Genomic DNA, 18,564 nt, shown 5'->3' with positions numbered 1-18,564 from the left:
ATCTCATATTTTCAGTGGATGTGCTCTACTGGACTACTTCAAATATCAAATTTCAAGGTATTCTTTTAAAAAACTACCTCATACAGCAACTCCATTTTTGATCAAATTTCTTTTTTTTTCTTTCCACCAAACCCTTATTTGATATAAAAACAAATAATCTTAATTTGTATGGGTTTTTTTTCAAAATGTTCACTAATAATTCTTTTCAACCTACAGTTAGGATCCTCATTTGGTGTAAATATAAGCCATGTGTAAAGTTGTTCAACAAAAACCACTCAAATTTAATGAAACTTCTGTGCACTCCTACACAAAAAAGCTATCAGTCTACCCCTTTTACTACAGTTTCACCTATGAGTAAAAGTGAGCTATTTTTACTTTTGTGTCTTTCAGATTAAATACTGCTGATTTATAACAGCAAAATTATACGGTGAAAGGATGTACAGAAACGTAAGTAGAAGTTAGGCCAAGCAAACTAGATTAGCATTTTCTAGCTCTAGTTTTCAAAAGAATAGTATGTGTAGATAGTTATTATTCATTACTAACTTTTAAGCATATATTTGCTAAATTTCATGAAATTCTCCTATTTAAAGAGCCTTTAGCATTACATAATATTAACTTAAGCAATTAGTGTAAATAATGATGTTTGATACAGCTGTACTGTTAATCTACATCCCATGGCATTACTATAAAAATAGTTACTGACACTGTTTTAGAAAGGAAAAACTACTACTGTATATGACTGGTCCTGAAAAGTACAAGTCTGTTCCAAATAACAAGGTTACAATCCTAAAGCTGATGTTGGTTACTGCTAATTGTCAACTGCTTACTTGCTGTGATTTGTTGGTATGCATCGACAAACAGGTCATGTCATAAATACTTTTTATGTAAAAAAAAAAAAAATGTGCAATCAAAACAAAATTGAACATGTGACTTAAAAGAATGAAATCAAAATTGGTGGCCAAATGTTTGTAGCTACACTCAAAGCATTGATCAGAATTGTGCAGCAAATATTTATTAATTAGCTAGGCCTAGAATTTTGTTTTACCCACCATTGTGCTCAAGTTGAACAAAATATGCAGCCTGACTAATGGATGAATATTTGCTGTGAAATTCTCACCGATGTCTTAAGTGTAGCTATCAGTTTGGCGAGCACTTTGGATTTCATTCCGTTAAGATTTGCACTCAATCCTTTCTCAAACCTAAGGTGTTTTTGATTAAATCTTCATTTGCAGAGTGAAAAACACCTTATATATAATAATGTGCTCTTCAGTTTTGCAATTACTAAACACACCTTCAATCTCAAGATAGCAAGTAACCTATTACTTCTGTCTGGGTGCTCCAAATATAATTTTAAATACATTATAACCCATGACTTTAAACAGCCTGATTGTACCAAAAAATAACTATCAAGCTGCAGTATTAACTTGAAGCTTTATTTCAATGTCACTTACCAGTTCCTTCAATGCAGTAACACTTGAGTGAAAGAAAGCTCTCCCAATATACTTATATTTGCTCTAAATAAATAACTGTGCTAAAGACAAATGTTTCGTTATCTTAAATTTTACAATCCCCGTTGACTAAAATTCACCTACATACAAGATACAATTATTCCTCACAAAATATAATTCTTCCTCAGTATATAAACAATAAATTTGTATCTCAAAATGGCTGGTATGAGTATTAACACCATTAGTGATAAGCAGAGAACATTTCAACCTTCCTAGATCATCTTCAGGTTGTTCTCTACTTATCAGAAAAGGTGTTAACACCCATACTAACCATTCCAAGATACATTTTTATTTCAAGTGGGTTTCTCGTCATCAAGAATAAACAATTGCACTTCTATACAACACACACAATACATATTTACATTTTGATTTTTTTTAATAATATACCACCAAATGGTTAAAAGACAAAAAACAACACTATAACCAAAGCACTTTTAAATGGTAGATCTTTCTTCAACAGTTTTATCTCACTGATAACGAGAAAACCCACTTAGAGATATTTATATACAAGATGTTTGGAAAGTCACTGTGCACTTATATATTTATTAACAGACATGTTTCAATATAGAATACAGGAGGTAAATATGAATGACAATTATAAACAATGTTGAAAATGACCCCCGTTGGCATCAATACAGGCCTGGATCCTTCTTATTTTGTTTCAAAACATTGCTAACAGTTGCCTGCTTGAAATAGACTGAATAAAATATGATTACAAAACTGCACAGTGACTTTCCAAACACCCTGTATTTATAAATGGCTGGTATGGGAAGAGAAAGCACTAGTAAAAAGCTCTACTAGTGCTTTCACTACCCATACCAGCCATTCTTAAATATATAAAGTTTTATCTCAGGTTATAGTTTCTTACTTTTGTTTTTTGTTGATTTTTCAAATTTATGTAAGAGATTATACTATAAACATATTATTTAGTATAAAATATTACTACTGTTTCATTTCCTGTTTGCCAATTCTATAGCTGTATATATCACAAGTGTCTAAAAACAACAGATTCTTCATTAGTACAAAATGCCATCATTCCAAAGTATTGAAGAAAAACAAAATCCTTTTTTCTATCTAAACATTCCACAGAACCACAAAATAATCTCTTTAAATATAAATTATTATAATACTTTACTAATTTTAACCCAAAAGTATCATGTTCAGACTAAAATCTACAAAATTAATATATTTTCTAACAACTTTACCATATGAAGCCATTTCTTTTTTCTCTTCCTAAAAATGTTTGTTTTTGCTTTTACATAACCTTTATCTTAGTTGCATTCAAGATTTTTGTTTTCTTATATGACCTAAGTGGACTTTTAACAAGAAGAGAACTATATAGTGTTTAAGGTACAACTACCACCTCCATGTTGTAAAGAATTTTGTATATATGCTCAACTGGTTTCTGATATGTCTATATTATTTTAAAAACAAGTGCAGTAGTGCTGTTTGTTTACTGTCAAATTTATCACCAACAAGTCACAGACACCTACTGTAAAAGAATACTTAGCCCAACACACCTATATTTAACTTATATTACTATATATACCAACTATTAAAAAGGTATGTTTCTGACACTCACAAAAGTTCAACTTCAAAAACAAGTACTTAATATCATACTTTCTGCATACAACTAAAATTAATCTTGTATATAGTAAATTATATACATTACTTATTATCCTACTGACCTCACAGTATAAAGTAAGTTTATCATCTGGCAAGAGACCATTTGCTTCATCCAATAAGAAATCTCTTCGTATAAATTTTTTAAAACCCCAGTCTTTTCCTTGGACAAACCTGTATGCGCGCTGACTTTCTGTAACACATAAAACATGAAGAAATTTATACTAACATACATGAACATTCTAATATGCACATTTATGTAATCTTTCTATATAGATACAATAAACTTGATTTAAAAGTTCATATGGCACCTGTGTTTCAATTGAAACAAATCAGTCATAACAGACTAAAATGTGTAAAGATATTTTTATAATTAAAAACTTGCTTGACAATATCTTCTTTGCCTAACAAAGTAGAGATTATTACAGAACTGGGAAGCCAATTTAAATATTTTTATATGTATACAAGACCAAGTATTATTTTTTTTAACCTACAAGTTCACGGTATCTAAACAGAGAATTTAAAAAACATCTATACCTACTTAACTTTAAGAAACAAAACCTTAGGACAAATGTAAGAATAATTCTATGAAATAATAAAAAATCTGATAAATGCAAAGTCTGTTCAGTGTACTCTGGTTTTAAGTTTCTCAATTCATATTTTAAGCAGTTTCCAACTGATGTAAAAGCTATGTATGCAATTCGTTTAAGAGTAGAATCTCAGACAGTGAGTATTATAATTGTAAAACAAAATTAAACACTGAACAGTTTCTAGTAATACTAACAGCAAACAAAGCCTCAGATTAAAATGTCTATACAAAGTCTTAAATTTTAGTATGTTTGTTGTTAAACACAAAACTACACAAAATACTTTTTTCTGCACCCAACAAATATATCAAAATCATGTTTATAGCATTATAAGCCTTCAGACTCACTGCTGAGGGCAAATGTTTGTAATTTTTTTAATAGTTTAATAATCGTGATAAAACTTAAAAATAAAACAACTTTCTGAAACTATTAAGTAATATTCTGAAACTTATATGCAGGTTTGGTTGATGAGAAAATAGAACTTACCCATAGCTTTGGTTTCCTCTCGTTTTGCATTCAGAATTGAAAATTTGAACTTTGCCCGTACTTCACTCTTGTTGCATGAGACTAGCAGAAGGTAGAGTGATAGGTAATCTTTACTTTCTTCATCTAGGCCTTTTGGATTGACTCTCAAGCACCTAGAATTACACAGATTAATTTCAGAATTTACTTTTACACAATTCATTTTTATTACAAGACTAAAGCCTTTTTTTTAACTCACATTGATCTGTATATCAAAAACAGTAAGATGTATGTGTAGTTACAATGTAATTCGGGAAAGGGGGGGGACAAACAAATATAAAAACTAATCCATAAAATATAGGGTGTGTGTGTGTGTGTGTGTGTGTGTATAATTATAATGTAACAGAAAACAAAATCCCAAAGAAAGACCAAATTAATCCATGTACATTAAAACATTTCATCACTATTCAGAGAAAAATATTTCAAAAGATACCATTAACACAACTATAAAATGAACAAGTTGCTGGAACAGCATAGCTCATTGCATATTTGAGAACTGTAAAGATGCAAAATTCAGTTGATGTGTAATGGGAAATTTATGAATGAAAAGCAGAAATACTACAGCTACAAAAAACATCTGAAAACAAGTTTTTTTTCTTCTACTAGACTTATAGGATTTGTGCCTTGAAGATTATGAAAAAAAAAAAACATCACATTAAAACAGACACTGACTTCTATAACTACTACTACTAGGTTTGTGAGTTAATTATAATTCCTTGATATTGACTTCCGAAGATTCCATCCAGTTTCAGAAAATGGAAAATCTTACTCAATTTAAAAGAGTTGTGAAAAGATGAGTATTATGACTTTATTCATCAGAAGCTTAAGTGCTGTATTTCAACAGAAACATATGTACTTAAGCAAATGTATACCATTTTCTGTTGGTACACTACTAAAGAGTTAAAATTCAAGTTTGTTTTTTTTTAATCAAGTTACAGTCACCCTCAACTACAGACTACTGTTTTAATTTATTCCAGAGTTTACTGAATCTCAGAATATCTCTATTCTCTGTATCTAATTTGATTTTCTAAAACGATAATTAGAATAAGAAAAAGAAATAAACATCGTATCAAAAAGTGTCACAAAGCAGCACATTAAGAAAAATACATACATCTCCATCTATAAACAGGATTACATCATATACTTTATATTTTCATCTATGAAACTTATGAGCCACAAGATACTTTATATGCATCATAGAATAAAACTATTTGGCCAATTGTTATTAAAACTCAGTGACACTCATTACTGATATGTGATAACTAAAGGTCTATAAGAACAGGTTAATGTACAGAATAATAATTATTGTGAAGCTATACATGAATGTTGGAAGCAGTGTCAAACTAAGCTTTTGATACAATTTTTAATATTAACAGTATCTTTGATGCTAAGTAAATTTTACATTTAAAAGCTAATTTAGAAATATCGTAGTAGATATATAAAAACTGCAATTTGCAAAGAAATTTTAATGGAATGCTTTTTAATGTACAGAAAAGTTGTTATGCGAAGGATAAACTACTTAAACACACTGCACTTCTTTACCCTTACAAACCTTTGGTTAACTTTAAAATGTTTGTCATTCCAATTCTTAAAAAATTAAAGTGTTAATCTTTTTACTATACCAAATTCTTTAACTGAAAACAAACAAAAATAAATTGGTAACAATATAGATTTAATGCTCAATGCACCAAAACTATTATCACGGTTTCATTATAAATGGATCAAAACTTTTGAAGCTTACATAACTTAGATATGTGGTTCAAATAAAATTTCATTAATATCTTTAAGGATGTGTTCATTTACCATCTAAGCTTGTCATTTGCCCCAGCAGAAAAGGTCGAACTTTTCAAAACTTCACCCATTTCTTCTCGACAGAAACTAAAGTTGTTAATTGTCCACATGTACGAGAACTTGACCACCTTCATCTAATAATAAAATGTACTTCTTCACTTGACACACTTTATAATTAACATACATAAATAAAATAAACTAACAGCAAGCATATTCACACATCTTTCATTACCTGAATGTAAACATATTATTATGTCAAGGTTCAGAGATTGTGGTACAGTGGTACCAATTTTATGAACACAGATGATCACTTCTTAACACAACTTGCATTTTTGTATGAATAAAGCTTGGTATATTCACATCTGCATTATAAACACTAAAAACTGTCTTCCTTGTTCAGAAATTAATGCATCCATAAATAATAGCTGTTTTAAGATGTTTTCGGAAAATAAAATGTTTTTGGACATTTTCTTCAAACACTATTAACATTCATTTTCAAAACAACTTTCTCACTTGGATTTTGTTGTTTCAATTTCATTCATTCATATATACAAAACCCTATATTTGTAGTCATGCTTAGGTAATATACCAAACATTTCATTTGTTAATTTGCCATACATCTATGTGGTTAACTGTTCTTAAAAACAGAACATTCAAATACCTTCAGGTACATACTTAGCTCCTCTTAATTTAGTAAACTTTAGAAGTAAAGTTTTGTGTGTGTATTGAATAACCTAACCTACTGATTAAACAGCACTAGAGCTACGTAAATACTAATGTTTTGGAATATTCCAAAATTAGAACTTAAATGATCATTGACACATTCATAGAACTAAAATTCATAGTCTAAAATATCAAACATCTAATAACCCAATTTCTCAAAACTTTTTTCTTGTTTCAAACCATTTACTTGGTTTTTAATACCTAGCTAGAGACTGGTTCAGTGAGTTGCTAAGGATTTTGTTAACTTTTGTGGTAGACTTACTATGCATGTGATTAGTTGAACAAATGTTTTCTTTTATCTTCATTTTTTTTCTTGTGTGATTCATAGCCCATTATTTTCTTATTACTGTATTATATGTTCTTCCTGAGTAATGCTGATAGTAGTGAACCCATGACTAGAACATCTATCCATATACATTTTAAACATAACACTTGCAATACAGCTGCTCTATGACTCATGATTTTGCCCATATACGTTAACCACACATTTGCAACATGGCCACACAATGAAGAGAGGAAAAATTCTTGTACCTAAGCATGATGATGACCAAGAACCACATATCACAGTAATTTACAGGAAAATCACAGAAGAAACAACACATCCTATAACCCTCAACAGCAATAGATACCCTAACATCTGATAAAAACAAACACCAAGAATATGCAGAAAGAAATTACAGACATACACCATATTCCCCACATCAAATTTTCTCTGAAAACATACAAAGGATATACATAAAGCATGAAGCCAGAACAGTATTCATAAGCAACAACACAATATAAGTTAGTATTCCCTAAACCACCTATAGACTCAGAGAAAAGCAAAAACTATCACATATCCTTTGCAGATATGGACTCCAACAAATCAGAACTCTGAATTTAGGAACATAAACATACAAAACTTGTAATACCAATCTACATGCAACAGCTAATCAAGTGAAAGATTATGCAATAAAACGGAATGCTATTAAAATAACTGGATGAAAATAACGTGCAAAAAAATAAGTATGAAAAGTATTCTACATCCATCCGAATATAAAGGCATCCTAACATACAACACAATGAAATCTGAAAGTTCCTCTTGAACCATTCATGTGATTGAATCAAATTATTTCTGTAAGTGTATTATTCAGTGTTCCTTACTTGCATAATACACAAGTAACTGACAAAATATAATTCAAATTAATATCATAAAATTTTTCTCATATTGTCACACATTACACTTTCCACTGAAACAAGCTTCTCTGGAATATAGTAGTATAAATCTTAGACTTCACATCTTAAACTTTCCACAGACCCTCCACTACAAACGTACATCTGATCAAAGACCACATTTATGCAGATAAAAGTTACAAAGACCTAAGGTAAGTTTATTTTAAAAAAGCAAAACCACTTAGCCTATTTACTGTGTCTATCATGGTGAATCAAACCCCACAGCAGAGATGTACCACTGTCCCATCAAAAGATGGATTTGAGAGGTATGAGACTGAAAATTACTGATTAGAGTTTTTCAGCCATTTTTAACATGAAAACAACCATTGATTTTAAGATAAGGCTAAAAGTTTGCAAGGCTTTGTTAACTTCAAATCCTTTCTTATTACCTTGTTAGCAATACCAAAAGACATTGCACCATCATTTCAAATGAAAGTATTTTCTTCAGCAAATTTGATGAAGATGTTGTTCCATAGTGGATTGGGGTATAACTTCTAGGTTCACCAATGTTCTCTGTATTTTACTATGGAAGTTTTTCTATTTTCATGGTGAACACTGAAAGGTCCTCTCCTTGAAATGGTGTGCCCTTTGTCTTTGCATTATTTAACAATCTTGCTATATGAATTTTTCTCTTCATGAAAATTACTTACATCATCCATCCATAAGTCAAACTGTAGCAATACATTTTCAAATAACTGGGAATTTGACACGAAAAAAATATACAGATTCTAAAAATAACACTCATTATGCTTAACTTCCATCTGAGAAACATTAAACATTTGACCACAACAAGTTAAATTTATCTTTGAACATAGCACTAAGAAACAAATCGACACCAATGTTCTGACAAGACAAAAGTCCAAAGGAAATATGGAAGCAAAATAACCTTGTTTTATAACTTGTATAACAAAAACATCTGATGTACAAAAATGTGCATTTTCATTAAAACCATATACTGTTTCTACTTAACCAATTTATCTTATCATTTTGACAAGAAATGGAAATATTAAGTCATTAAATTGAAATAACTCATTTTTCATAAAGTTGAAACCTGCTTCATCAGAAAGGTCAGAACAAGTTTCAACGCACAAAAAGTACCTTAACCACCAACCCTAACTAGAAGAGGTGGGGAAAAAATGGGTTAATGAAAATTCTAGGTCAAAATGCATAAAAATCAGTTTTGTGATAATGAAAGTAAACTTGGTTTAATCACTTTATTATATAATTTGGGCTACATAGTAGTATTTAAGAAATAAAAATAATCTTAAGTTTATTTAACAGTCAAAATAAGAGATGCTTAAAAATAATAAAAACTGTTCTCTGCTAATCAGCTGTTTTTTTTAACAAAATAAGTGATAATCAGAGTTTTATCCAGTTTTTGGGATATGATATCCAGTGGCTTTCATACTGATAAAAAAAATTATATTAATAATTTTTGAAGCAAATTGTAATGAGTGCCTCTCGGGTAAATCTTTTAAGCCATCAATTAGATAAACTTCACTAAACATTAAATTGAACTGTATTAATGGCATTTTCATATTTATAATTTTTAAAAGAATTAAATGTCATTATTCAAGTAACACTTGATATGTAATTTTATAAATATACTTGTTAAAGAGTAGGAAATTTATGGAACCTCAGTCAAACTTCAGATCATGAAATGGTTTGAATAAAACCCAGGAGAGAGTAACACAGTCTTGCATACAATATCCTGGTACAAGGTTATAGAACCTTTTATCTACAGACTGAGTAACACAATCTTACATACAATATCCTGGTACAAGGTTATAGAACCTTTTATCTACAGACAGAGTAACACAGTCTTACATACAATATCCTGGTACAAGGTTATAGAACCTTTTATCTACAGACAGAGTAACATAGTCTTACATACAATATCCTGGTACAAGGTTATAGAACCTTTTATCTACAGACAGAGTAACACAGTCTTACATACAATATCCTGGTACAAGGTTATAGAACCTTTTATCTACAGACAGAGTAACACAGTCTTACATACAATATCCTGGTACAAGGTTATAGAACCTTTTATCTACAGGCAGAGTAACATAGTCTTACATACAATATCCTGGTACAAGGTTATAGAACCTTTTATCTACAGACAGAGTAACACAGTCTTACATACAATATCCTGGTACAAGGTTATAGAACCTTTTATCTACAGGCAGAGTAACATAGTCTTACATACAATATCCTGGTACAAGGTTATAGAACCTTTTATCTACATACTGTACACTAGAGAACAGAAAAACCAGAAGATCATAATTTACTACTGGTGTCACTTACGGAAATTTTCTTTTTAAAGACTGTTCACAAGTAAGTCTGTTTTTAGTTGTAAACTTGAATAAACATGAGCATTAAGATACAACTCCTAATGAGTGGGCAGACCAAACAAACATCTGGTGTGGACTGGATGCAGTCAACTAGTTAAACCACATTGTTAGACCTAATATGTCATGCATTATAATTATGTTTTACATTAAAATTTGTTTATTCCTGAATGTTAGTGTCTTGAGAATTCAACATTTAACTAAAATACAACACCTGGAAAACAAACATACAAGTAAAAATAACACAAACAAATATTTTAACTCCATAAATCTGTGTATTTTGTTTGTTTTTGAATTTCGCACAAAGCTACTCGAGAGCTATCTGCGCTAGCCGTCCCTAATTTAGCAGTGTAAGACTAGAGGGAAGGCAGCTAATCATCACCACCCACCGCCAACTCTTGGGCTACTCTTTTACCAACAAATAGTGGGATTGACCGTCACATTATACAACCCCACGGCTGGGAGGGCGAGCATGTTTAGCGCGACCGGGATGCGAACCCGCAACCCTCAGATTATGAGTCGCATGCCTTAACACGCTTGGCCATGCCGGGTCTGAAATTTGTGTACAGTGAAATAATGTAATTTTTACATAAACCTGGTTTCTCAAGTAGATTTCAAGTTGTCATTTACATACATACACGTGTATATATGTATAAACATTCTTGTGAACAAAATTATTGCAGTCATTATAATTTCCAGACTCTTGTTATTTGGATTTCTAAAATGTCACATAAAATGAGTTTCGTTATCATTCAATCACCAATGTACACGTATTTAGTTGTTTTCAAAATGGCACATATTAAATGGTTAGTGACAATATACTGTTTATTGAAATAAAATAATTTTCTTGGAGATTGATTATTTTATTAACAAACAAGGATTGCAAGCAGTATCATTTATGCTTGAAACAGTCAACAAAAAGAATTTCTAAGTTGGTAAAAGCCAAGAATTATGCTAACTTAGGTGCGAAATTACTGTTAGAAGTCGTGGCAGTGAGAAACAAAAGTAGCATTAAAAGCACAATCTTTATGGCACTATTAATATCTATGAAGCTAGAAACAACTTTTTTTTTAAATAAAAGAAATATTTTAGTTGATAACAGTGAATAATCAACAACCATGTAGCTCTATTTCTACAATGAAATACTGAGCTACTGTTGGTGTCACGCCCTCATTTATTGCAAGGTTTCTGGAGGACAGAGGACTCCAGGACAAACTAGGTCAGTTGGTGGTTGTGTTCACTAAATATCCTCCAAACCTATTTAAACACTGTCCTCCTGCCCTTAAAATATATTAGTAACTTAGTTATTGGAATAAGAGAAGATATGAAATGGCAATAACTGTAGTTATTCAATTCAAGTACAACACTTCACAGAAACAACTCCATATTATCAAGTGTAATCCATAATGGTAAAAAAATCAGTTCCTTTTCCCATATGTCAGATAATTGACCACAGCTACATTGTGGCAAGTTTACTGCTTTAAACTAGACAATCTCTATTAAAAAATAAATAAAGAGGAAGATATAGTCTAATGCAATAACCTGACCCTATATTTTATTATTTTGTTACATTACAGTTGATAATATTTAAACTCATGCTGTAAAACACAATAACCTGACCATATATTTTATTATTTTGTTACATTACAGTTGATAATATTTAAACTCATGCTGTAAAACACAATAACCTGACCCTATATTTTATTATTTTGTTACATTACAGTTGATAATATTTAAACTCATGCTGTAAAACACAATAACCTGACCCTATATTTTATTATTTTGTTACATTACAGTTGATAATATTTAAACTCATGCTGTAAAACACAATAACCTGACCATATATTTTATTATTTTGTTACATTACAGTTGATAATATTTAAACTCATGCTGTAAAACACAATAACCTGACCCTATATTTTATTATTTTGTTACATTACAGTTGATAATATTTAAACTAATGCTGTAAAACACAATAACCTGACCCTATATTTTATTATTTTGTTACATTACAGTTGATAATATTTAAACTCATGCTGTAAAACACAATAACCTGACCATATATTTTATTATTTTGTTACATTACAGTTGATAATATTTAAACTCATGCTGTAAAACACAATAACCTGACCATATATTTTATTATTTTGTTACATTACAGTTGATAATATTTAAACTCATGCTGTAAAACACAATAACCTGACCATATATTTTATTATTTTGTTACATTACAGTTGATAATATTTAAACTCATGCTGTAAAACACAATAACCTGATCCTATATTTTATTATTTTGTTACATTACAGTTGATAATATTTAAACTCATGCTGTAAAACACAATAACCTGACCATATATTTTATTATTTTGTTACATTACAGTTGATAATATTTAAACTCATGCTGTAAAACACAATAACCTGACCATATATTTTATTATTTTGTTACATTACAGTTGATAATATTTAAAATCATGCTGTAAAACACAATAACCTGACCCTATATTTTATTATTTTGTTACATTACAGTTGATAATATTTAAACTCATGCTGTAAAACACAATAACCTGACCCTATATTTATTATTTTGTTACATTACAGTTGATAATATTTAAACTCATGCTGTAAAACACTGTAAACCTTATTGTTCTGTTGTAATTAATGTTTCAGTTACTGCTACTTCTTGTCTAGTATTTCCTTCCCAGCTACTCTGCTCAAGAGTTAGCTGTAGAAAGTGTATTTCTCAGAAAGATATAAAGTAACAAACAGAAGTTTTAATAAGATGATTAAATTTAGACAATAATATTCTTATCCAGAAAAAAAATTGCAATGCTTTAAAAAACTTAATATTTTTCTTAAAGTTGGTCAGAAAGTTACGTTAAAAATATATTCCCCTACTAAAATGGAATAAGTTTTTTTTTCAATGATTTGCTTAAGCCTTATTACTTTAATAATACCAGTACTGCAATATCATGCAAAATTACCTCCTGACTTCAACAGAATCCAGTAATCACATTTTCATGATCTCCACATGATTTCAGTCTTCATTAATACACTTGTGAACAGATAATTTAACTACCCTAATAAACCTGTACACATTTAGCTTTACAATGTGGTTTTCATACCTTACAATCTTAGCTAGAATAATATCAGTTTTCACTGTAACAAATCAGTGTTAAGCAAAGATCTAAATATCCATGTTAAGTTCTAACCACTCTAACAAAATCTTAGAATTTATTACTGATCCTTGGAAAAGCAAATAAAAGTTAATGCTTGTAATAAAATCAGTGGAATAGCCAAGAGAGAGAGAATAATCAAACATCAGTATATTCACAGAACACACCTTCAGGAATTCACAATTACTAGACTCGTGTCCAACAACCTGTGAAACTATTTTCTTCACAACTCTACATAGTTATGTAGATTACAGTACGCACCAACATATTTTGAATCATCAGGAATTTATTCAAGTAGTACTTATTAGATCTCAGTAATTAACTTGATTAATCAATATAACCTATTGCCAATAATCAATTACATCATTTCATGTTACACGAAATAACTGATTAATTAAAATTACAATTAAATCATGTAAGAATAATTAGTTAAATGTAATAAATTACCTAGCACGATGATTAATTGATTAGCAAATTCTACCAATTAGTCAGCTCTAATACTCATTACAGATAAATACATTTCAAAACAAGTCAAACAAAACTGTTAAAATCACAGCCTTAACATATATTTGGTTTTATTAACATTACATGACCAAAAGTTGATACATGTTACAAAAACACCAAAATATCCCCATGAAGAGTATAATTGATATAGATAACAATGTGAGAGGACCTAAAACACATTTAAGCATTATTTGTAAAACCCATCTGTTAGTCCACAAAACTTTTTTAAAATTGTTATTTAGTCAGTTTTTACCATAAAAAAGTGTCAACCCAATTACACATGTAAGTACACCAGTTTATTTTTACCCTGATGGCAGTATGCTCAAGTAACTGTAGCCATTCTAATTTATACTGTAAAATAAACCACACTAAACACAGCTCTCCACATTAACTAATCTAAGTTCTTACAGCATTGCACAAATATACAAGATGCAAGCAGAATCAAAACCACTTTGGGGGAAAATATATTTTTCTCCATATAATAATGTAGTTTAAAAAATGTATTTTGATTACATTAATGAAATGAAACCAGTTTCTTATCAAATACTTTTTAATGATTAGAAATTAACAAACTGTAGAAACATTCTTTTCTTTTAAATACTTGTATTGGATAGCATAATCTTTAACATGTAAACAAGCCACAAATATATACTTTTAATGTTCACAACTGCACTTAAGTAACAATAAATATCTAAGAATTAAACAATATGAGGCTAAAACTTTTCAACAATAACCTCAGACATCAACTTTTAACATGAAAAAACCACATATATGAAACACTTTTACTTTAAAATAAAACAAATCTGAAAATCCTATATGCAGATGGTGCAATATTCTAAATCTAACAAAAACAAAGTTCTTAAGCAATTGGAGCATACATGTACATAATAACTTTATAAAAGAGAACAACCTGTGTGTAGCACCAACTTTCTGCCACTGGAGTAGCAACTTCATTATTTGGAGGAGGTGAAGGAACACGTGACACGGCCATCAGATTAAAAAAAACTTTAAAATCACTGGCTCATCAACTTGCCTTAAGATTCACAGCAAATTCAATTTGTTCTGCCTACAACAAACCATAAGAAAACGTTATGAAGAATACATAATATACATCATTAACAAACAGATTATCTTGATGTCATAGAAGTCCACCAATTTTCTAAAATAGAAATTTATCATTTTTTTAAATTTGCAGATCTATAAATTCTAATATTTAAATGCAGCTTCCCAATTCAACTGCATCATGATCATTAATTATATGTCATAAGACATCAATATTAAGCCTATTTTATTTTTTTAACTACTGCATTCTTTCCCTACTCTCCTAGATTGTAATTCTATTATTATTTATCCTTATAATTCTTGAAAATGAAGATTTAGTATACTTAAACAACATACGTATACACAACAGCTTACCTTTACCCCAACCAGTTTACTTATAAATAACTGTAGCCATTAGGATTTGTATGTTAACAGAGAAAAACTATTACAAAGAAAGAAATGCTATAGAATGTTATTATTATTATTATTATTATTATTACACATTATTTTAAGAGACTAGAAAAAGTATCTACCATTTTAAAAAATATCATGAGCCTAATACTACAGTTTACTGACAAGTATAATTATATTAATGAATCTACAAAATATCACAACAGATGTGTACATTTCCAAATCATTTAAAGTTCTAATTCAAATTTACTATTCTTTTAATTAAAAACAAATACATTCCAGGAACATAACTAGAACATTTTAGTAAACCACACAAGCCTAAAACTAAGAGCTAAGTTGCTTGATGACTATAACACAGAATTTCACAAGCATGCAAACTGAAGTACATTCTTAATGGTTCACACAGTGCACTTATTGTTTATTTATCTGATCTACACACTAACAAAACTAAGGTTTAGTGAACACATTGATCAAAAACTTCCACTAAACTCTTCCAGGAGGCAATTTTTTTATTGTTTTTAATGTATACTTGTAAGAATACCTATATCTGAACAAACTTTCAAATACTTTTACTGCACTAGATCTGAAAAATTACATTTATTCTTTGGAGCAAATAAATTCAGTTTAAAGCCACTTTTCAGGTGAATCTATTAAACTTTACATTGTATCATAAAGTAATACCAAATGTTTGTTCTATTAAACTTTACACTGTATCCATAAAGTAATACCAAATGTTTGTTCTATTAAACTTTACACTGTATCATAAAGTAATACCAAATGTTTGTTCTATTAAACTTTACACTGTATCATAAAGTAATACCAAATGTTTGTTCTATTAAACTTTACACTGTATCCTAAAGTAATACCAAATGTTTGTTCTATTAAACTTTACACTGTATCATAAAGTAATACCAAATGTTTGTTCTATTAAACTTTACACTGTATCATAAAGTAATACCAAATGTTTGTTCTATTAAACTTTACACTGTATCATAAAGTAATACCAAATGTTTGTTCTATTAAACTTTACATTGTATCATAAAGTAATACCAAATGTTTGTTCTATTAAACTTTACACTGTATCCTAAAGTAATACCAAATGTTTGTTCTATTAAACTTTACACTGTATCCTAAAGTAATACCAAATGTTTGTTCTATTAAACTTTACACTGTATCCTAAAGTAATACCAAATGTTTGTTCTATTAAACTTTACATTGTATCATAAAGTAATACCAAATGTTTGTTCTATTAAACTTTACACTGTATCCTAAAGTAATACCAAATGTTTGTTCTATTAAACTTTACATTGTATCATAAAGTAATACCAAATGTTTGTTCTATTAAACTTTACATTGTATCATAAAGTAATACCAAATGTTTGTTCTATTAAACTTTACATTGTATCATAAAGTAATACCAAATGTTTGTTCTATTAAACTTTACATTGTATCATAAAGTAATACCAAATGTTTGTTCTATTAAACTTTACACTGTATCATAAAGTAATACCAAATGTTTGTTCTATTAAATTTTACATTGTATCATAAAGTAATACCAAATGTTTGTTCTATTAAATTTTACATTGTATCATAAAGTAATACCAAATGTTTGTTCTATTAAACTTTACACTGTATCATAAAGTAATACCAAATGTTTGTTCTATTAAATTTTACATTGTATCATAAAGTAATACCAAATGTTTGTTCTATTAAACTTTACACTGTATCATAAAGTAATACCAAATGTTTGTTCTATTAAATTTTACATTGTATCATAAAGTAATACCAAATGTTTGTTCTATTAAATTTTACATTGTATCATAAAGTAATACCAAATGTTTGTTCTATTAAACTTTACACTGTATCCTAAAGTAATACCAAATGTTTGTTCTATTAAACTTTACACTGTATCCTAAAGTAATACCAAATGTTTGTTCTATTAAATTTTACATTGTATCATAAAGTAATACCAAATGTTTGTTCTATTAAACTTTACACTGTATCCTAAAGTAATACCAAATGTTTGTTCTGTCCCTTTCAAAAACAGAATACCCAAAGATAAAACAATGTTAGATTTAATTACATTTTTCAAAAGTAATAATTACTTTGATCCTCAGTAAAGTTACTAAGTTATTTTACACACAGAAGGTTACATATATAACCAAGTTTATAAAATATCTAACAGCTAGTAGGGTTTCATCCACTTTGTAAAAGTTGCTGCAAACTTCATATATTACTGAAATTATCAATAAACTTTAAAATAAACACATTGATATATCATACAGAACAAGAGCAAACTGTGTTCATGAAACACTTGAAACTCACTTTGACCTTTGCTTCTCAAAATTATTCAGGACTAGAATCATAGTGTGTGTAAGTTTAATAAAAATCCATTCACCTAATCTTGAGATATCCTGTCCAGAAATAAACAGAGAGATATAAACCAACATTCTCCACTCTGCTTTGCAATGAGAAGATAACCGTACAAATATAAAGTGTTTACATAGCTATGTAAGTAGTACCTTTCCCATGATCAGTACACCTTTTTATAACATATAAACTAATATCAGTATGACATTTCTCTACCTGGCATGTAAAATGTATTCTCCAAAATGGAGAAACATGGAACACTCTCTTAGCTCTATAACTTCCAATCTTTTATGTTATAAAATAATTTTTAAATATAAGTTATTAATGGCTGTAGACATATGTAAATAACGAATAGTATTGTAAAAACCACTATTCAGAGCAACATATGTAACTTGAATATATTAACTCCATTTCTTTATTAATTCATACAGGAACACAATCTAAGAACTTCTATTTCTATAGCAAACTAATCGAAGAATACATTCTACACCAAGTATGTTAATATAACACATGAAAATAACTTCAGTTTTACTGAAGTAATGTAAAAATACTACAGTTTATCCCATTTAGCAATTTCTGTACATGATGTCCCTTAAAGAACAGTAAGAGAATATTTTTACGTTAAATTATAAAAAGGTACAGCATCATGTACGTGGCTCAATATCACAAACCAATTTCTCCCTAATATGTAAATTTTTTGTTTCAATGTTATGTAACTTGTTTTCTGGTTCAACAAGGTCTATCATAA

At 29.1% G+C, this 18,564-nt stretch overlaps 1 protein-coding gene across 10 annotated transcripts in view; it reads right to left on the bottom strand.

Annotated features, from left to right (window-relative positions):
- The window catches only part of LOC143222475 (protein roadkill-like), a 62,447-nt gene that overhangs the window by 20,606 nt on the left and 23,277 nt on the right, over window positions 1-18,564 (bottom strand). For 7 of the 10 annotated variants that reach the window (XM_076449065.1, XM_076449060.1, XM_076449058.1 and 4 more), the window contains 4 exons: window positions 14,905-15,060; window positions 6,044-6,165; window positions 4,205-4,356; window positions 3,197-3,324 (listed from right to left, as the gene is read on the bottom strand). In XM_076449065.1, coding sequence (XP_076305180.1) covers window positions 3,197-3,324; window positions 4,205-4,356; window positions 6,044-6,165; window positions 14,905-14,985 — 483 coding nt within the window. In that variant the 5' untranslated portion in view covers window positions 14,986-15,060. Of the gene's footprint in view, window positions 1-3,196; window positions 3,325-4,204; window positions 4,357-6,043; window positions 6,166-8,355; window positions 8,662-14,904; window positions 15,061-17,771; window positions 17,861-18,564 lie in introns of all 10 variants that reach the window. The other 3 variants (XM_076449067.1, XM_076449066.1, XM_076449063.1) reach the window with 3 other exon arrangements.

The sequence above is a fragment of the Tachypleus tridentatus genome, chromosome 8 (genome assembly GCF_004210375.1).
Source record: "Tachypleus tridentatus isolate NWPU-2018 chromosome 8, ASM421037v1, whole genome shotgun sequence".
In the NCBI taxonomy this organism is placed as follows: domain Eukaryota; kingdom Metazoa; phylum Arthropoda; class Merostomata; order Xiphosura; family Limulidae; genus Tachypleus; species Tachypleus tridentatus.
The sequence above is the reverse complement of the archived record's forward strand: the minus strand, read 5'-3'. Positions and strand labels throughout refer to the sequence as shown.